Genomic DNA, 22,508 nt, shown 5'->3' on the forward strand with positions numbered 1-22,508 from the left:
CTTCGTGTGGTGAGTAGTGTGTAACTGCTGATCCTTCCTTTAACAGACACCAAGGGGCTCTACTTACGTCATGCATGGAGTCCAGAAGCTTGGTCAGTTGGTAGAACCTCTGCCAGCTCTGCCCAGAATTGTTGGGACACTTAGTTACCATCTTCCTCAGTTCCTTGATGTAATTTGCCCTCATTTCTTCAAATGCAGCTTGGCTTTTGAGGCCATCCTTTGGAACTGCGTTTAAGGGATACAGACATGTAAATCCTCAGGACGGGAACCAGCTTTAGCATCTTAGAAGTTAAATCTCCTAGAATATTGTGAGGTTGTTGGGCTCACAATTTTAGACTGATACTGAATCTTAAGTGATCGCATTTATGAATAAATATGGCAGTTATCTGTTGGTATGTGTGTGTGTATACACCCCACTCCCATTGAGTAGACTCCAATTCATAGCAACCCTATAGGACAGAGTAGAACTTCCCCACAGGGTTTCCAAGACTGTAATCTTTACAGAAGCAGATTGTTACATCCTTCTCCCTCAGAGCGGATGGGGGGTTGTAACTGCCCATCTTTCAGTTAGCAGCTGAGTGCTTAACCACTGCGTCATCAGGGCTCCATGTGTATATATATATATATATATATATATAAATAAGTATCAATAGTAACCACTATTTATCAGGTATATAACCTTCTCCTCACTTACCGACTATCTCGTTGTCTAACATTTCACATTTACGGCAATATAAAAAATCTACTATTTGACCATTTTGTGCATTAATGATGTATGTCTGGCAGTAACAAACAGTAACAAATGCCCAGGTGTGAAGGGAGAATAATGCTGCCTTTGATGGTTGAGGTTATGTGTCAGCTTGGCTGGGCCATGATTTTCAGTGGTTTGGCAGTTATATAATGATATACTTTGGCAGTTATGTAATGATGTAGTAGTCATCCTCCATTTTCGCATAACACTGATTTCACATAATGATCTGTTTTTTGGAACCTAACCATGTCGATAAGTGAGGGGAGGGTGTATCATCATAAACAGTTTGCATATATTAGCCCACTTAACCCTGACATTAATTTTATGTTATGACATAACCATTATATTATTCTCATGCTACAGATGAGGAAACTAAAAACTGGAAGTTGAATAACTTGCCCAAGGACATGATAGATAAATAGCAGAGAATGGTTATACACCTAGGTCTGTGTGTTTCCAGAGCCTGCCTATTAACCACAATACTACACTGCCTTGTGGCCTGTCACTGAAGTGTTTTATGAGTCCTAACTTGCCAGTACCTCAGAGGTAGGAAAATATAATTTTATTTTCCAGGAGAAATGGAAGAGCCACAGACCACCTAACCTGGGGCTGGAGTTAGAAAGTAAAAAATTAATATTCAAATTTAAGTATCAAAGGCCCTTCCAAAAAATGCTGCTTCCAAGGGGAAGATACTGCACACGAGAAGCCCTTTCCATCCTCTTTGCTATAAGATCACATGTCCACCGGGCCAACTGTCACGTGACCTCCTCCCAGAACCACCTCGTGGGGTTAATACCAACAGTGGTTCTGAAAGCAGGGCAAATTTAAAACTTTCAAAGAGAATAACCCATGTTCATGTTTCTCTCTGATAAGGTAGAAAATTAAGGATTGTTTCCTTCTTTCCTTTTAGGTGGAGGCTAGCCTTTATATTTGAAATTTTAATGTCCCACTTAAAAAGGATACTTGGGGATTTAGGACTTGGAAGCTTATCAAGTACTTCTTGCGACCTGCTGAAAGGAGACGCTCTTTCCCACGACACACTGAAAGCGCTGTTACTGAGGAAAGGGTGCACCGGAGCACGTGTTCTGTGTAGGGCAGAGCGTAAGCTAATGGTATTGCCTGTGAAAAATCTACCCTTTTTTTTTTTTTCCCACTAAAGCCAATACATAGTTATGTTTACCCTTTAACACTGAAAAATAAAGTCACCTAGAACTTTATTTTTAGGAGCTATTGTTAGTTGCTATTGAGTCTCAATTCTGACTCATGGAAACCCTATGAGTGCAGGGTAGAACTGCACTCTATAGGGTATTCAGGACTGTGACCTTTTGGAAGCAGATTGCCAGGTCTTTCTTCTTTTTTTTTTTTTATTGTATTTTAGATGAAGGTTTATAAAACAAACTAGTTTCTTATGAAACAGCTAGTACACATATTGTTCTACGACATTGGTTAACAACCCCACGACATGTCAACACTCTCCCTTTTCAACCCCGGGTTCCCTATTACCAGCTTTCCAGTTCCCTCCTGCATTCCAGTCCCTGCGCCAGGGCTGGCGTGCCCCTTTAGTTTTGTTTTGTTCCGTGGCAGGCCTTTATTCTGACGTGAACCTGGGGGGATTCGAACCGCCAGCCTTTCAGTTAGTAGTCGAGCACTTAACCATTTGTGCCATCCAGGGTCAGCCTGTGATATTAACATGCAGAGTTTAAACTTCTCTTTCACTTTTTAATTACATATCATATATACTTATTTGCCATAACTTATGTAAATAATAATTTACTTGTGTCATCAAGTCCTTTGTAATGGCTGAGTACATTTTTGAGTATTACATGTCACATTGGGAGCCAGAAATAACACTATTTCCAAATAAACCCTGTTATCCTCTGTAACACCCAGATATGCTTAGGAAGAAAGGCCTGGCACCTACTTCAAAAAAAATCAGCTACTAAAAACCCTATGGAGCTGGGTTCTACTCTGACACACATGGGGTCACCATGAGTCAGAACTGGCTCTAAGGTGACTGGTGATAGTGACGGTCCTCTATAAAGATATGAATTATCTTGCAAATTAACTTTTATATTCTGTTAATAATCTGTTAGAGTTTAACTCCTGAGACTTTCGATTTGTAATTTATCTAAGTCTATTTCTGTGGGGAAAAATAAATCCCTATAAGCAACTACACAAATTACTGAGGCTGCCATGATATTCACTGTAGTTTCAAATATGTGACATTCGCATTAAGAGTTAAATGCCATCCATTATAGAACAAGTAACTTTTTTTTCTGTGAAATAAAAATCTTGTTTTAAAGTATAAAAAACATAAAGAAGGATGGTAATAGCTAGGATGTTAATATTAAAACTAGAGATTCACTTCCTATAAAAATTTGAATGCTAACCTAAAATTTCCTATAACAGCCTATAATTCCCATCCACAGATTAACATTTGTTTCTTTAAATTAGCTTATAAAATTATACAAAGTAAATCTCTAGTTTTTATAGTTATTTATATGCATGTCATCCTGTATATTAAAATATCACCTAACATTCGAATAGAGTGAAGACATTTCACAACTATATTTAAATAATATTTGGCAAGTCTATTCAAATTAACCTGGAGAGTCTTCATCCAAAGACCTTTCTGTTTTTGACAGTTGTGTGATCAAAAGCTCTCAAGATCATAAACAACTTGTGTCAAGTATTATTCATTACATTTTCCTGCTGTAGCTGAAATATATTGAACTAACTCTAAGCTAAGTTTTTAGAAGTTGAAACAAACCAACAAATAAAGGAAACTTAAGCAAAACCTCAAATTTTGGAGGTCTGCCCAGAATCTCTGAATTTACTTATTAAATGCAGCAGAGTTTTGGAAATCATCCAATATCTAGGGGCTGGGGAAGAGCAAAGAGATAAGCGGGGTAGAAGTTTGTTTGCTTTCCTCCATAAGCATAAACAACACAAGATTCTCTTGATATCATTGCTACAAAACTTTCGTGATACATCAGACACCAGGTGTGCCATTTAACATTCCTACATAAGAAGAAGGAGCTCTGGTGGCGCAGGAGTTAAGCGCTTGGCCGCAAACTAAAAGGTTGGTGGTTCAAACCCACCAGCCCCTCTGGAGAGGAAAGGTGTGGCAGTCAGCTTCCATAAAGATTGACAGCCTTGGAAATCCTGTAGGGCAGTTTTACTCTGTCCTGTAGGGTCACTACGACTCAGAATCGACTCAATGTCAACAGGTTTTAAGTAAGAAGAAAATTTTTATGTGTTTTACCATAAAAAAATAGGATAGGAAAATTAACTCACTAAAGCCAGCAATAACTATGATTCGTAAAATTCTTTGTGTTTTCCTGCCTTTTTATTTTGCTTTTCCTCCATCTAAAAAAAACAGAATTGCAGGTACAGAGCTACTTGGAAGTTAATACATTAAATCAGGTAGCTTCAAAATGATAACAGAATCAATTTTAGACTGAATGAGTGAATGGATGTGAAAGGATAAGATACCAATTACGACTGAGTAGCCAAAATTTAAAAAGAATGACTACGATCAGCATTTTTAGGAAAAAAAATTTCATTTAAATTCTATCATCCATCTGGTATAAAAATATACAGTGAAACTTGCGAGAGCTGGAACTCAGTGGGACTGCCTTGTTTTCCCGGGTCTCGAAAGTCTTCCGCCTTTGACAGGGTGCAAATAAGGGTGCACTCATTCTAGCAGAAAATATTCGAGTTTTCCTTCTCTGAAAGGTTTTAGCTTTATACAGGTCCCAGCTTTTGCAGGTTTTACTGTATTTTTTCATTCTTCTAACTAGTAACAGCGAAAAGCACAGCTTAGAAAGGGGAATAGAATCACTTTCAATGAATGTAAAGATTATATTTCCGGAGTTATACTCCAGAAAGTACAAACTGGGAACATAGAAAACCTTGATGAGGAGGGGAGCAGGGAGAAACCTGGCTACACGGATCCTGCAGAGGAAAGGTTGTAAACGCAAACGCGGCAGGAGCGCAGGCTGAGTGAAATTAATGAGGGATGGTGGGGCCTGTGGCAAGTTAGAGAGAAGATACCTGCCCTGGGCAATCAGATTCAATTAAAATAAAACAGAAGTCCAAAAACAACCCCCCAAAACCTGTGCTGGCCAAACAAAACACAGCTGTGACCTGTTGGCCCCACCTCCCTGCTTGCCACCTCTGCTGCAGAGTCTGATTCTGCCTGCTCAATGCTCCAACCTCCCCACTGCTGTTCACGGGCCTCAGCCCACCCCTTGCTCCCTGCTCCTGGGAGAAGAGAAACAGCACTGAACGTGAAGTCCAGGGGCCTAGGATTGAGTCCTAACTCATAGGGGATACTGAACAAATAACACTATGTGCCTCTGTTTTGTCAGTTTTAGGCTGGGGAGACCTGGTTCGATCCTCAGCCAATGCACCTCAAGTGCAGCTACCACCTATCTGTGGAGGCTTACATGTTCCTATGATACTGAACAGGTTTCAGTGGAGTTTCCAGACAATAAGAGACTAGAAAGAGAGGCCTGGTGATCTACTTTCAAAAACCTTATGATCACAATGGTTTGATCCACAACCGATCATGGGATGGTGCGGGACTGGGTGGCATTTCATTCCATGAGTCAGGGGCTGCCTCAAAGGCAGCTGACAACAACATTAATCTCAAAGGGTTGCTTTAAGTATTAGACGATACATGGGAAACATGTAAATGGTCACATCCTCTACACGCATGTAGCAGGGTTATTATCCACAGCTGCCACCATATCTCCTTTTCCTGCTCTTACTTCCACCTGATTCAGGCTCACCCTTCCTCAGGTCCAGTCCCTCTTTTGCTAGAAACACCTCTCCCTACTCCTCCTGTCTTCATCACACTGGCTAGTGATACCTTTTCTGTTCCAAGAAGTCTACTAAAAATTGACCCCTATTCCAAGCCCCTGATTCATGTGCAAGGAGGGGGCTGGGCACGGACTGGATAACTCTTATCTTGCTTCCAGGTCGTCACTCAACAATGTCTCCTCTAAAGTCCGTGTCGCTCGCCATGACATCCTTGCTAGCTCTCAACAACCAGAACATTTCTCAGCTTCCTCAGTGACCACGGAACTTGGTTCAGAGTGGTCCTCTCCATACTATCTCCTGCCATCATTCTTGGTTTCACCCTCATCTGCTGTGAGCATCCTCAAATTCTCCTTTGGCTGAAAATTCCTGGGTTCTTGTCTGAGAAAGAAGTGCTCAACCTCTTGGCCGAGGCTAATCCTGTCCTTTTGTCTCCTCAGGTACCTCATGCCATCAACTCTCTCTCCTCTCATACTTGGTTCCAGAAACTGAAGCCTAAAAATCTTCCCATCAATCTGCAAGTCCCTGGCCATCTGGCACCTGCCCGATGCCTAATGGTCACTCCAGCAGGCTTCTCTCAGCATTTTCAATTTTCCCTGTGGGAGCTGTGCTGTTAGTCATACCCCTTTTGGAAACCTTCAACTCTTGGCTTCCAATATAGTATACTCTCCCAGTTTCTCTATCTCTCTGACAGCTCTGTCTCTGTCCCTTTAGCCTCTGCCATTCTTCTTTAATATAGACCAACTGGCTCTTCCCTCATCACTCTGAGCCATGACAAGCCCACCCACCTTTGAGTTCCAACTACAATTTTCTATAAAGATAACTTCAAATTTATATTTCAATACCTTGATTTTCTTCTGAGTTCTAGCACCCAGTTTTTCCCACCTTTTGGCCGTCTCTATTAGGATAGAGGTGACACATGAAAATTAACCCATCCAAAACAGAACTCATTATATAATCTATAAAATCTGCTCCAACTCCCAACACTGACATATTTTTATGAATGGCATGTTATGTTGATCATTTCTCTGTGCTGGGAACCTGTGTAACTTCGGACTCACAGCATTTTTATCTCCCTAGTCGGTTGCCAAGGCCAATGCCACAATGTTTCTTGAATCCATTTACTCCTGTCCATCATATTACCATCATCAGAATCCAGGCCATTATTTCAACAGCCATATAGCGTGTCTCTGTGCTTCCAGTCAGGCTAAATTCTCCTTGCGTGTCTTTGCCTTGCTCCCTCCCTTTGTCTCTCCTCTAATCCATTCCATTGCCTGATACATCTTCACAAAGCCATAAAATACAGCTTTGAAAATGTCATCCCATTGCTCAAAGCCCTTCAATGTTGCACTCCCCTGCCTACATAATAAAGTTCAGATTTCGTCAACTGGCATTTCAGGCTTTTCCTGTTCTGGTCCAATCTACATCCCGACCTGATTTTCTACTACTCCCCAAACCAACATAAAAAATGGTCATGCTCATATGCCCTTTCATTTGTCCTGAAAATTAAATAAGTATGTAAATAAAATAAAAATTAAAAAGTTAACAGACAAAACCACCCTCCAGAAGTAAGTGTTATTGCCTGGATATGGTTTCCCATATTTCTACACTCACTTACAGGTTCCCTGACAGGAAGGTCATCTCACTCCTAAAGCTGGAAAAACCCTCCAAGATCCAGCTTCACTGGGGATCCCTCCCTGACCGCAGAACTGCACGGGCTTTTCCCCTTCTCTGAGCCACCATGGCACTCCTTACCTCTATCCTGGTAAATGATGGCTTTCCACAATGTATTAAATTGTCTTTGAACTTGTCTTATGGTCTAAACTTCCTGCAGGTAAGGACTTGCCCTTATTTACTCTTGTATTTCCTGAACTGTCCACCCCTCCCATGCACATAACAGACATTTAACATTCAGTAGGTGGATGGATGACAGAAGCAAGGGTCATGTCCCTTCATTTGTCTGAAGCTTCATACTCGGCAAGTAACTTAGTTCACTGAGGGCCAAAGCCCTCTTCCTGCCTTGGCAACATTTTTTTTTTTTTTTTTTGTGGTACCAACGACCTGCATACTATAAATAGGCTAGTCCTCTAAAGGGAGGAGGATCTGACAATGCAGAATAAGTATCAGGGGTGGACATCAATTTACTTGTGCTCAGTAGCAGCAAGACTTTCATTATGGTGTATTCTTCAAAGGTAAGCTGCAGTCGAACAAACTGAAGGCTGACTTGGTGCATCCCCTGGCACAGTTCATACATGGCAGACTGATGCATCTTCTCTCTGCAAAAGAAAAAGAGAAAATGCAAGCTCATTATAAAACCCCTGCTGCTGGCCCAGGGCACAGCAGGCCAAAGTAGCTTCATAAGAGATCTGAGTCAGCTTTCCTTTTGGCTTCGTCATGGAGCAGATGTATTTTTTAAAGACAAGTTAGCTAGCTTTCATACTCATTGGTAAATTGCTTCTAGACCAACACTGACGTGCCATTTATAAGTGCCCTGTAAGAATGTGTCAGAAGCACTGAAACCAACCCTTTTCAAAGTATGCCATTGTTTCACTGTATGTCAGGAGTAATACTGACTGACTGGGGTGTGTGTTACAGTGAGATCAAGGAGCAGAGAAACTGCTGTGATGTGGGGTGAAGCCCATCGACTTTTGTTCCATTTAAGCCAGAGATACTGAGCACTTACTATGTGCAAAGAGCTGGGCTAGATGCTATGAATATAGGATGGCAATGACTTTAAAATCTGGAGGTGGCTGGCTTCAGAACCAACCTAATTTTCTCGTGGTACTCTCTAGCTCTTTCCTAACGGAGGTCACAAAATGGTTTTGTTAACTATTTCCAGCAGCACATTCAAAAGGGGAAATTAAACAATAACAATGAAAAAAAAAAAAGGTTAAGAATGTCAAACTGAATCTGATAAAGGGAGAAAATGATGTGGGAGTGTGGAGCAATCTCTACAAACATGTTCACCAATATCCGCATTATTTAATAACGCAAGTCACTATTTCCTCTGTGCTTGAGAAGGAAGACATCACTTTGGTTCTGAGATATTTTTTCCTCAAAATAATCTTTTGGGAGGCTTTGTGATGACCAGGCATAAAAAGTAGAACAGAGGCTATTAATGAAAATGGGAGAAGACTTGACAAAGGCCAAAAAAACAGAAGGTCACAATGGCTCATATGTTTCTAAAGGTGCATGAAAGCAGGTAGGAGCCTGTGGGAAAACCACATTGCAAATGCATCTGGAATACCTGTTCTGGGATGCGTTCTCAAGTCCCCCTCAATGGGCAGAATTCTCTTATATCTCAACTCAGAATGCCAGTTATAAGGAAACCATAATGGAACGGGGTGTTTTTTTGCTGTGCATTATTATTATAAGTCTTCCCTGCCCCATAAGCTGGAAAGCTATTTTTAATTAAGGAAATATTTTGAACACGAACACTCAAACACAGAAAAGTAGCAGGAGCCTATGAATGGTGCTTATGAATAAGGAAGACTGAAGAACTGACACCTTTGAATTGTGGTGTTGGTGAGGAATATTGAATATACCATGGACTGCCAAAAGAACGAACAAGTCTGTCTTGGAAGAAGTACAACCAGAATGCTCCTTAAAAGCATGGATGGCGAGACTATGTCTCACATACTTTGGACATCTTGACAGGAAGGATCAGTCCCTTGAGAAGGTCATCATGTAGTAGAGGGTCGGCAAAAAAGGCAAGACCCTCAATGAGATGGATTGACACAGGGGCTGCAACAATGGGCTCAAGCATAGCACCAACTGTGAGGGTGGCACAGGACTGGGCAGTGTTTTGTTCTGTTGTGCCTAGGGTCGCCATGAGTCAAAATCTACTCAACGGCACCTAACAACAACAATATGAATGCTGCTTAGACGCAAAAATGGTGAGATAGCGGCTCACTTACTTTGGCCACTTCATCAGGAACGACCAATTGCTAGAAAAATACACCACGTTTGGGTCAGCAAAGATGAGGGAAACCCTCAATGAGATACACTCACACAATGGCCACAGCAACAGACTCAAGCATACCAACAACCATGAAGACTGCACAACACCAAACAAAGTTTTGTTCTGTTTTACATAAGGTCACCATGAGCTGGAGCTGACTTGACGGCAACAACATGGATCTACCATAATGCTAACAAATGCTAACGTCTTGCTATATTTGCTATATATATATTTTAATTCAAAATAACACAGCTAAGGCCTTATCTGTCTCCCTCCCTGGTCCTATCCGCCTCCCTCACTCAAAAACGTAACCATCTAGTTTGAATGATTATCATTCCACTCAGATGTTTATACTTTACTACACAAGTGTACACCTATAAAAACAGAATATAGTACTTCTTTGTTTTATGTAATTTGAAATTAGACATGCACATCCTTCTGCAACCTATTTTTATTCAATGTTTAGTTTTTAGGTATATCCATTTAAAACAGGTAGCTCTAAGTTTATTCACTTTAACTGCTGTTAAGTTTCATTTGTTTGAACGTATCACAATTTTGAATGTCATATAGAATGAGAGAGAAATATCATATTCAATCTTTGTTCAATAAATATTTCATGAATGAATTAAAGAGTGAAGGAAAGGAAAAGTGAATAAGCATAGATAACCAAATGAAGACTGAGAGATCTGCATATGATGATGATGAGAGCAAGAAAATTTACACAACGTAGATTGCAAATGGCTAAAAAAGTAGATTTGGCATTGTGAAGTTCTCAAAACATTTTCAAGAAAGAAAGATTTAGATTTCAAAATGGAGTCAAAACAAAACAAAACAAAACCAGTTGCTGTCGAGTTGATTCCAACTAATGGTGATCCCATGTTTTTCAGTGTAGAATTGTGCTCCGCAGGGTTTTCAATGGCTGTGATCTTTTGGAAGTAGACTGCCAGGTCTTTCTTCCAAGGCACCTCTGGAAGGATTTGAACTGCCAACCTTGTGGTTAGTATTGAGCACTTAACTGTTTGAGCCACCCAGGGACTAAAATGGGGTAAAAAAAAGCAGACTGCCAATCAGGATGCCCAGGGAACAAACACAGTAGACATGCATATGACACCATGCAGTTTTAAAAATACACCCAGATGCATTTGATTCTTCGAACTACCTAGTGTTGTAGCTAGGGGAGATGCCCCCGCTGTCTTTGCTCGCAGCAGGGCCTAGAGACCCAGCCCATCGGCCCTGCAGTGTGCTGATTTTTATGTAGAATTACATGGGTGTGATCCTACACCCGTGTAACTTCTGAGACTTGAGTTTATCATATGTAAAACTGGGATACTAATAATAATTCCAAGCTTGCAGGGCTGTTAAGAACTAAATGTACCGAAGTTCCTAACAGATTATGAAGTATTGTACAAATACCCTGATATAATGGAGAGAAGAAAATGCTTCTTATCAAAGGACCAATGATCATTTTGGTTAAAACCTAAAAACAAAAAATCAAATTCTTAAAATGACTTGGCAGAAAAACAATCTTGGATTATTATTGTTGTTAGTACTATTATCTGTCTATAGGACGGTAATTCAATCGAAGAACTGGAGAGAACGCGGGTTTTCGGGAAGGTGGAAGTGACTTGCCTAAAAGAGAACCCGAGAACTAAACACCTCAGTGTCAACGCCTTCATCAGACGTGTTAACAAAACATCCACACAGATTAAAGACAGACCTCAGATTCTACCTGAAAACAGATCAGAACTTTAATGTGTGGCAAATGCACCTAAAGAAAACATTTTTGCCACTTCAGGATGAACAGCGGCTCTAACTCTTAGATAGCCTCTGTGGCCATCTTCAGGCCTAGTGGGTATGGAGTACCTACCATATGCCCGTGCTAAATTTCTTCTTGTTAATTCTTACAATGCCTTATTAGGAATTATCCTTATGTTTGAGAGAAGGAAATTTGGTTAGTGATGCAACCAGATTCAAACCTAGGTATTTTTTTAACTTCAAAACCTATGCCTTTCTGCCAGGTTTCCAGCTGGCGTACAGTTTCTAGCTCTTTTCTCCAGCATCATACAACCATATAGAGATATTTGGTACCTCATATATTTTGTGGAAACCCTGGTAGCTAACCAAAAGGTCAGCAGTTCCAATCTGCCAGACGCTCCTTGGAAACCACATGGGGCAGTTCTGCTCTGTCCTGTAGGGTCGCTATGAGTCGGAATCAACTCGACGGCAGTGGGTTTTTTTGGGGGGGGTTTATATATTTTGCTATTACATTCACTCATTTGTTTATATGGTACAATTTTGCATATTCAAATTCCATTGCTGTTTCCACTGCATGAAATTGAGTTCTCGAAGACTAGTGTCTACTCAATAAAGCTGTCGACTGTTTGAAATTTCAAGAAAATAAGCCATCTTGAAAATAGATTTTACATCACATCATTTTTGTGCAATGAGATTAAATGTACAGAAATGTACATCCGAAGAATCTGAAACAAGGACGATCATTCTGGAATGACACTGGTATTAACTCTGCAATGTTATTTCACAGAAATACTCTTTGCTGCGTGTGTTTATTCATTTTACAATTTTATCTCATTCTGAGAAGAATAATATAAAAGTATGCAGACTAACTAGGGAAAGAAAAACAAGTTTGTATAATGCTTCTGAAAAATAAAAGTTAATGCATGACCAGAAGTCATCCTTGAGCAGTGGACTTATGTAAAGGTGGTAGGAGATTACTGGGGTAGGAAACATCTGCATTAAAGTGAGTCCCTGCATGGTATAAATTGTTAACGTGCTTGGCTGCTAACTGAAAGGTTGGAGGTTCAAATCTATCCAGAGGCTCTTTGAAAGAAAGGTCTGGCAATCCACCTGTGAAACAAAAACCAGCCCCTGAAAATCCCAGGGAACACAATTCTACACTGGCATACATGGGTCACCGTGAGGCAGAAATGACCGGACAGCAACTGGTTTACCAGACCTGAATAACTGGCATCTGATGATCTTGCTATGAGTTGGAATCAAATGGATGGCAATGGGTGTGGTTTTTTTTAAATCTCTATTTCTGGACATGTCATCCCAAACATCTTCTTGTTTGGAGGAACAGAATAAACTCTACTTTGGAATAAACACATACATACAACAACCAAAGAAGGCACAGAAACACAGTTCTAACTCCAAGGATGCTGTGTTAAGATCAAGAAAAACTACAGTGCTAAAATACTACTTTCAAAGAAACACTTCGATATTTCTGTATAACTTGTCATTTTCTCAAATTAGGAAACCAGTTTCATAACATAGCTAAAATAACTAAATCTAAAAACTTTCTCTGCTTCTTTCTTAAACAAACCAAAACCAAATCCATTGCCATCGAGTTGATTCCTACTCATAAGTGACCCTTTAGGACAGAGTAGAACTGCCCCGTAGGGATTCCAGGGAGAGGCTGGTAGATTTGAACTGCCGACCTTTTGGTTAGCAGCCAAGCTCTTAACCACTGTGCTACATCCATATTATTAAGCTATAATTCTATGATCATTGAGAAAGTTTTTAAGTATTAAGTTAAAATAATATACCTTCTCTGAACCTGATCCACTTGGAACAAAAGTAAATAATCAAAGTGCTAGAATTTTTTTTTTCTTTCTTCCAGAAAATTTGGGGTTGGGAAGAAGGCTTGTCCACATAACAATAATAGTGTGAATTAGAAAAAGCCCATAAAAGTCAGAGTGAGTATGGTATTCGAAATTTAAATGATCTGCATGCTAGCTGCCTGCTTTTAACTTAGTAATTACATAAGCTGAACAGCTTTTGTATCTACAGGACCCAAGCCCTCTTGCCATCATTACACGTTAACAGTGTTGCCCTATTTGCCATTAGGAGAAGTGTTCAGTGAACCCATTGGCCAATGGCTGTCAGAGGAACATCGACTCACTGGCAAGTTTTTTTTTTTTTTTTGGTACTGGCTTACCAAGACATTACTAAAAGAACTACCTGAAAGGCTTACTTATTCAGATATCTGGTGGTCCATTTGGAGCAGCCAATTTGACTGGGAAAATTACTATCCCAAACTAAATGCAATCCTGGAATCATATTAACATTCTGTTATGATATAAATACCTATTTGGTAAACCCAGAATATAAAAACTTTCCTGGCAAAGGAGATCCAGAGAACTTGGGAACTCTAAGGATTAGCCGGAATGTTTACAATGAGAAAGCAAGCCAGGCTCTTCCATCCTCTAGCTTGTAAATTTGTGTGACGGCTTGAGTTTACCTCCTGCCTGATTCAGGTTCCCACCATCAACCTCATTCTAAGCTCTCTTCCACTGTTCTTGTTAAGGGTTCTGTTGAGTTCATCTTTGAGGTGGATACTTCTAAGAGTATACTTCCCATTTACTCCTTAAAGACCTCTCGAGTGTTACCCTGGCACTCAGCCAAACCACTAGAAAGTCAAAGGTCTTTAGGACAGTGCATTTTACAGAGATATTATTTAATATTTTGCCTCCACTGAAAGCTGCCCCAAGAAAAAGCCCTTTGTGGAACAATTCTGCAACTTTGTGAAAGGGCTGTTGAGGCTCCCTTTTCTTTCTGGTTACTAATTATCCTTATAAAGAGACTTATGTGATACACTTCTCCTGAATCTAGGGCCTGGAAAAGGGTTCTTTCTTCATGAATGGATAATGCCAACTTCTACTTAGAAGAGAATCCCTACAACCCTTGTTTACTCCTCTATTTTTATTGCTTGCCTCTTTGTGTGTTGATGAATTTTCAGTCTTTATCTGTGTTTTTATTGCAAGCTGTGCTAAATGCTTTTTGAAAATAGGAAGGATAACCCCCCCCTTTTTTTTTTGGTATATAACCATGGCTTTACTGTAAATAAATCATATTTACAAAAAGTCACTCAGAAACAATTCCTCAAAAGCCTGCCTGTTACAGTTTTGGTACCGAAGGGAACAGGGAAAAAAGTATCACCTTTATCACTTCTTTTTCTTTCCAAGAATTCATATTTAATCCATTTAATCCTTTCACACTGGCTGATTTTATAAATGCCAGAGCACAAGAGGTTCCCAACACTTCTGCACGGAGCCCAAAATAAGTACAATAGCATTTTTTTACTTAAGATCCTTTAGCAATATTGCACTAAACCGTCTCTTTGTCGGCTTAACACCTTTTAGGTGTGTAAGACATCACTTTATTTCGTAAGGAATTAAAAAAAAGAAACCTTTGAAGTATTCACTTCAACCCTTGGATTAAACAACAGACAACCCTCATCATTTTGAAGTTCTTTGTCCTTCTGGATAAGTGTGCATGTCTTTTTCTGACTGATTTCTGTGTGGTGCATAGGTCCACGATTACGTGATTGATAAATACCTGGTGGCAACTACTGTCGTTGTTAGGTGCCCTTGATTCATAGCGACCACATGCACAACAGAATCAAACAATGCCCAGTCCTGTGCCATCCTCACAATCATTGTTATCCTCGAGCCGTGGCTGCCACTGTCTCAATCCATTTTGTTGAAGATCTTACTCTTTTTCACTGACCCTCTAACCAAGCATGATGTCCTTCTCCAGGGACTGATCCCTCCTGATAACATGTCCAAAGTAGGTGAGACATGGTCTCTCTGTCCTTGCTTTGAAGGAACATTCTGGTTGTTCCTTTTCTAAGACAGATCTGTTCATTCTTTTGGCTGTCCATGGTATATGCAATATTCTTCAACAATACCACAACTCAAAGGTGTCAATTCTTTTTCAGTCTTCCTTATTCACTGTTCAGCTTTCACATGCATATGATGAGACTGAAAACATCATGGCTTGGGTGAGGCGCACCTTAGTCTTCAAGATGACATCTTTGCTTTTCAGCACTTTAAACAGGTCTTTTGCAGCACATTTGCTCAATGCAATGCGTCTTTTGTCTTTTGATTTCTTGACTGCCGCTTCCATGGGTGCTGACTATGGATCCAAATAAAATGAAATCCTTGACAACTTCAATGTTTTCTCTGTTTATCATGATGTTGCTTACTGGTCCAGTTGTGAGGATTTTTTGTTTTATGTTGAGGTATAATCCATACTGAAGGCTGAGGTCTTTGATCTATATCAGTAAGTGCTTCAAATCCTCTTCACTTTCAGCAAGTAAGGTTGTGTCATTTGTATAATGCAGGTTGTTAATGCATCTCCCTCCAACCTTGATGCCCTGCTCTTCTTCATAGAGTCCAGCTTCTCGGATTATTTGCTCAGCATATAGATTGAATAAGTATGGTAAAAGAATACAACCCTGACACACACCTTTCCTGACTTTAAACCATGCAATATCCCCTTGTTCTGTTCAAACGACTGCCTCTTGATCTATGTACAGGTTCCTTATGAGCACCATTAAGTGTTCTGGAATTCTTATTCTTCACAATGCTATCCATAATTTGTTATGATCCACAAAGTCGAATGCTTTTGCACAGTCAGTAAAACAAAGGTAAACATCTTTCTGGTATTCTCTGCTTCTAGCCAGGATACATGTGACATCAGCAACGATATCCCTGGTTCCACGTCCTCTTCTGAATCTAGCTTGAATTTCTGGCAGTTCCCTGTTGATACACTGTTGAAGCCACTTTTGAATGATCTTCGGCCAAATTTTACTTCTGTGTGATATTAATGATATTGCTTGATAATTTCTGCAATTGGTTGGATCACCTTTCTTGGAAACAGGCATAAATATGGATCTCTCCCAGTCAGTTGGCCAGGTAGTTGTCTTCCAAATTTTTTGGCATAGATAAGTGAGCACTTCCAGCGCTGCATCCATTTGCTGAAACATCTCGACTGGTATTCCGTCAATTCCTGGGGCCTTGTCTTTCACCGGTGCCTTCAGTGCACCTTGGACTTCTTCCTTCAGTACCATCAGTTACTGATCAAATGCTACCTCTTGAAAGAGCTAAACATCAACCAATTCTTTTTTATTTATTTACTTATTTTTTTAATTGTGCTTTAAGTGAAAGTTTATAATTCAAGGCAGTTTCTCATACAAAAACTTACACACACATTGTTATGTGACCCTAGTTGCTCTCCCTACAATGTGACAGCATACTGTTTTTGTCCACCCTGTATTTCCCATGTCCATTCAACCAGCTCCTGTCTACCTCTGCCTTCTCATCTGGCCTCCAGACAGGAGCTGCCCACATAGTGTCATGTGTCTACTGGAGCTAGGAAGTACACTCTTCACCAGAATCATTTTATGTTTTATAGTCCAGTCTAATCTTTGAAGAGTTGGCTTCGGGAATGGTTTTAGTTTTGGGCTAAGAGAGAGTCTGGGGGCCATGACCTTCAGGGTTCCTCTAGTCTCAGTCAGACCAATTAAGTCCAGTCTTTTTACTAGAATTTGAGGTCTGCATCCCACTTTTCTTCTGCTCCATCAGGGATTTTCTATTGTGTTCCCTGTCAGGGCAGTCATTGGTGGTAGCTGGGCACCATCTAGTTCTTCCGGTCTCAGGCTGATGGAGTCTCTGGTTTATGTGGCCCTTTCTTTCTCTTGAACTCACATTTTCCTTGTGTCTTCAGTGTTCTTTATTCTCCTTTGCTCCAGGAGGGCTGAGACCAATTGATGCATCTTAGATGGCTGCTTGCTAGCTTTTAAGACCCCAGATGCCACTTACCGAAGTGGGATGCAGTATGTTTTCCTAATATACTTTGTAATGCCAATTGACCTAGATGTCCCCTGAAACTATGGTCCCCAGACCCCTGCCCCTGCTACTCTGTCCCTAGGAGTGTTTGGTTATATTCAGGAAACTTCTTAGCTTTTGGACTAGTCCAGCTGTGTTGACTTCCCTGGTATTGTGTGTTGTCCTTCCCTTCATCTAAAATAATTCTTGTCGACTATCTAATCAGTCAACACCTCTCTCCCTTCCTCCCTACCCTCCTAACCATCAAAGAATGTTTTCTTCTGTGTTTAAACCTTGAGTTCTTATAATAGGGTCAACCAATTCTTTTTGGTATAATGACTCTGTGTATTCATTCCATCTTCTTTTGATGCTTCCTGCGTCATTTCCCTGTACAATCCTTCAGTATTGCAACTCAAAGCTTGAATTTTTTCTTCAGTTCTTTCAGTTTCAGAAATGCCAAGCGTGTTCTTCCTTTTTGGTTTTCTATCTCCAGGTATTTGCACATGTTATCATAACATTTTATTTTGTCTGGGATTTGAATACCAGTGGCATAGCGTCCAGCATCACAGCAACATGCAAGCCCCCACAGTATGACAAACTGACAAACACACGGTGGGTGGCAATTGAGAACAGGTAAATCCAATGGATTTCATGGATTCTAATTGCTTTGTAGACACATGACGATCTCTTTGAAGATATAAGCAAAACAAAATAATGCTCATTCGGGCTTGAATTCTCTCAAGTCCCTGGAATCTCAAAAAGAGGCCTCTTAAGAAGCGTGTCTGCTAACTAACATGCTATTATTTCACTGAACTGCTTCTAGGAATATATGTATGTTATATGTTACAATGTATGCAGCCATAATGTCAGTCTTACAACAGAGAATTAAAATAACTTGAGTAGTGTGGGTACACACACCACCACAGCAGATCTATAAAGACCAGACCTTACTACATATGATACTACAAACCACATCATTATGTCTGAATAAATCTAACATCTAGTCACATGGTCAGCGTAACAGATGGTCCCTGTCTCGGGCTTGTTATTTTCCTAAAAAACATGATGCAGAAACAGTTTTCTTTTTTCCCCCAAATTTTAATTAGAATAAAAATGACCCCAATTTGAGCATTCAAATTATTCCCATTCATGGTGATTTTATTTTTTTCATAGTCTTACTAGATTTTTCCTTAACTGACAAACAAGATGTAGCTGTAGGATGCCCTTTTTGCTTGTTGCAGTTCTGATGTCTATTCGTTTTTACAGTGCTGACATCCCTCATCTACAGCCAGGACAGAGCTCAGCTGCTTAGGTCTGGGAATGGCTTGAGAATGTCGTTTGTGGTTTGCTTCACTGGACTAATGTGCTAGAGAGACTGGTGTTTCAGCAGTCTCTATGAAGTTCATTTATCTTCTATTAATTTTATACGGTCAATTCTAGTAATAGTTAAAAGCCGATTCAATGTTTTGACTGTCTCCTTAATTGATGTTCCAGAAGGAATATGTTTTCATAGAACTGTCCTTGGACTTGAGCATCAAGATTTGCGCTGACTTTAACGAACGCCGCACGGATCAAAATAACACGCAACAACAGAAAAATCTAAAGAGGCCTGGTTACATGGCAACCATAATCTACCAATGATAGTCCTAGGACTCTGGATACTTTTTTTTTTTTAACCATAAATTCTTATATTTAGGTTTTTGCAAAACATTCCTTTGTACTTCAGATATTTCAATATTTATGTAGTCACCACAGTTTCTTCTGGTTACAAGGAGATATATTTGTGATAGAGGAAAGAAAACATAAAGCTACAACCCACTATAAAAATTCACATTTTAGAGAAAGTTAAATTGGGGATATCTGTGATTAAACACATTACGAAAATGTTCTGGCTTAAACCTTTGTCCAATGTTAACTGGCTTGAGGGATTCTGAATGTCCTTAAGCCAGTTACAATATAGTACATGTCAAAAAGTGATTTCTAAGCAACTTTTCATGGCTCTACCTATCATATTACATGAGGTCCTTGTAAAATATCTCACACTAAAATACGAAAAAGAATGCAGTGAACTACAGAAGATTAACAGAGAATAATATTTCACTATTATCTACACCGGAAACCCTGGTGGCGTAGTGGTTAAGTACTACGGCTGCTAACCAGCGGGTCAGCAGTTTGAATCTGCCAGGCGCTCCTTGGAAACTCTATGGGGGCAGTTCTACTCTGTCCTATAGGGTCGCTATGAGTCGGAATCGACTCGATGGCACTGGGTTTGGATTTTGGTTTTGTTATCTACACCAACACTGGGTGCCTTTGGTATAAACGAACAAATACTACTGGTGCTCTATTCCTACTAGAAAGCCCTATTATCAATCGCCATTCCAGTAAAGGGCACACAGACTGGCCTGATGATTCACTGGACATTTTAAGACCTAGTAAACGAAGCACGGAGTAGTGGTTAAGCGCTATGGCTGCTAACCAAAAGGTTGGTAGTTCAAATCCACCAGGTGCTCCTTGGAAATCCTATGGGGCAGTTCTATTCTGTCCTATAGGGTCGCTATGAGTTGGAATTGACTAGACAGCAATGAGTTTGTTTTTTTTTTTGGAAACCAAGCATTTTGATTCTTGGCTTTGGTAAGGAGGTTTATGTATGTCCTTGACTGAAGAGCAGCTCTAGTACTTGACTAGACTAGATAAAGGGATTTATTTATCCCACAAAATGTTTTGGAAGAGTCAAATCTCACTGAAAACACTATGGCTGAATTGTAAGTTTTGAATCGGGGCAGTCTGGTCATTGAGCCTACACTCTTAACCACTACGTTAAGGTTAAAATACCCAACAGCATGCTAGGTACCTCACGGAATAAATGCTAACCATGTTAAGACTTACTGCCAGAATTGCATACACACAGAAAGGATACAAAAGAATAATATTCTCCAGTGAAATCTATTTTTTATTCTCCAGTGAAATCTATTTTTTATTTTCCATCGTTAAGCCTCTTATTTGTAGGAATAGTTAACACTAAAATTTCTGGTAATTTACAGGTATGCAGACCTCAGATGGTTACACAGAAGACAGAAAACTTTCAGTGAGTTATTATTGCTTTAAACGGACATTTGGGTATAAACTTCAAAACACTGCTTAATTTCAATAAGCTACAGCAGTTTCCTCATTGTAAAAAGGGGCCATAAAAATGATTAACTACTAAATTTCAAAAATGTAAATAAAGTTAATTGTTAAATTTAGAAATGCTACCAGACTATTTGGGGAAAGGGTTAAAGCAGATTACTTTTTCCTGATACAATAAAAGACCTATATTAACCTGTAACTTATGGAATCATATTTTCCCTGACCAAAAGTCACATTATTACAGTAACTAGAATCAGGCATAGGTTATAAAGAAGTACACTTACTCTGATAGAACTCAGGTGTGCAACCGTGCTTCAGGGCAATATGAGAGAGTGGCTCACACTTGCGAGAGGTGACTTCGGCAGTGTGTGAACGTGTTAGGGTGGGGATGTGGAGGTTAGCAAGACACTGTGCTCATTTTTCAGGATCACAGTTTCCTTCTTCTATCTTGAAAGCCTTGCTTTTGGAAGAGGAAAATAGCTAAACCTCCAGAGGCTCTATTATCACAGACACTTAAATTCATTTCACCACACCTGTCATACTGTGGTAGCTTGCGTGCTGCTGTGATACTGGAAGCTATGCCACCAGTACTTCAAATACTTGCAGGGTCACCCATGGTGGACAGATGATGAAGAAGGACCTGCCTATCTACTTCTAAAAAAACTGGCCACTGAAAACATTATGAACAGCAGCGAAACAATGTCTGATATAGTGCTGAAAGATGAGCTCCCCAGGTTGGAAGGCACTCAAAATACGAGGGGGGAAGAGTTGCCTCCTCAAAGTTGAGTTTAATGGTGTGGATGAAGTAAAGCTTGCGGGACCTTCATTTGCTGACGTGGTACAACTCAAAATGAGAAGCAACAGCTGCAAACATCCATTAATAATTGGAACATAGAATGAATCCGGGAAAACTACAAGTTGTCAAAAATGAAATGGAATGCTTGAACATAGATAGTCTAGGCATTAATCAGCTGAAATGGACTGGTATTTGCCATATAGAATCAGACAACCATACAGTCTACTGTATGGTAAATGACAAATTGAAGAGAAATGTCAAAAAGAACGTTCCAAGATCCATCCTGAACTACAACACTGCCAGTGATAGGATAATATCCATACGCCTACAAGGAAGACCAGTTAATATGACTATTATTTGAATTTACATACCAACCGCTAATGCCAACGATGAAGAAACTGAAGATTTTTACCAACTTCTGCAGTCTGAAATCGATCAAACGTGTAATCAAGATACATGGATAATTACTGGTGAATGCAAAGGTTGGAAACAAAGAAGAAGGATCAGTAGTTGGAAAATAAGAGATCCTGATGAGAGAAACAACACAGGAGATCACATGACCAACAACCCATTCACTTAAAATACCTTTTTTCAACAACATAAACAGCTACTATACAGGTGGACCTCACCAGATGGAATACACAGGAATCAAATTGACTACATCTGTGGAAAGAGACAATGGAGAAGCTCTATATCATCAGCCAGAACAAGGCCAGGGGCCAATGGCATAACAGATCATCAACTGTTCATATGCAAGTTCAAGTTGAAGCTCAAGAAAATTCAAACAAGTCCACGAGAGTCAAAGTATGATCCTGTATATCCCATCTGAATTTAGAGGGCACCCTAATAATAGATTTGACACACTGAACACTAACAACTGAAGACCAGACGAGTTGTGGGATGACATCAAGGACATCATACATGAAGAAAGCACAAGGTCATTAAAAAGGCAGGAAAGAAAGAAAAGACCAAAATGGATGTCAGAAGAGACTCTGAAACTTGTTTTTGAACAGAGTAGCTAAAGTGAAAGGAAGAAATGATGAAATAAAAGAAATGAACAGAAAATTTCAAAGGGTGGCTTGAAAAGACAAAGTAAAGTATCATAATGAAATATGCAAAGACCTGGAATTAGAAAACTAAAAGAGAACACGCTCCGCATTTCTCAAGCTGAAAGAACTGAAGAAAAAATTCAAGACTCGATCTGCAATTTTGAAGGATTCCAGGGCCAAACATGAGTTATAACTGACTCGACTACACCTAACAAAAACAACATTAAATTTATTAGCTGAATGTTGTAAAAAACATTTTCAGGTGACACAATTCTGGTTGAAAGATAGTTTCTTTTGTTTGAATCATTCCAAAACCTGAGAAATCATCTGCCTGAATAAAAGAAAGGTGATGTTCATCTCAATTAATTTA

At 39.8% G+C, this 22,508-nt stretch overlaps 1 protein-coding gene across 2 annotated transcripts in view; it reads right to left on the minus strand.

Moving 5' to 3' along the window:
• Positions 1-22,508, minus strand: part of NR3C2 (nuclear receptor subfamily 3 group C member 2) — a 349,336-nt gene that overhangs the window by 24,621 nt on the left and 302,207 nt on the right. Inside the window, exons 7-9 of one of the 2 annotated variants that reach the window (XR_010317445.1) lie at positions 7,721-7,851; positions 2,255-2,428; positions 124-225 (exon numbers count right to left, since the gene is read on the minus strand). Coding sequence is in view for 1 of the 2 variants with exons in the window: in XM_064267555.1 (XP_064123625.1) it covers positions 68-225; positions 7,721-7,851 (289 nt within the window). In the remaining variant the exon portion in view is untranslated. Of the gene's footprint in view, positions 1-67; positions 226-2,254; positions 2,429-7,720; positions 7,852-22,508 lie in introns of those variants that run through there. The other variant, XM_064267555.1, reaches the window with a different exon arrangement.

The sequence above is a fragment of the Loxodonta africana genome, chromosome 13, assembly GCF_030014295.1.
Source record: "Loxodonta africana isolate mLoxAfr1 chromosome 13, mLoxAfr1.hap2, whole genome shotgun sequence".
NCBI lineage: Eukaryota > Metazoa > Chordata > Mammalia > Proboscidea > Elephantidae > Loxodonta > Loxodonta africana.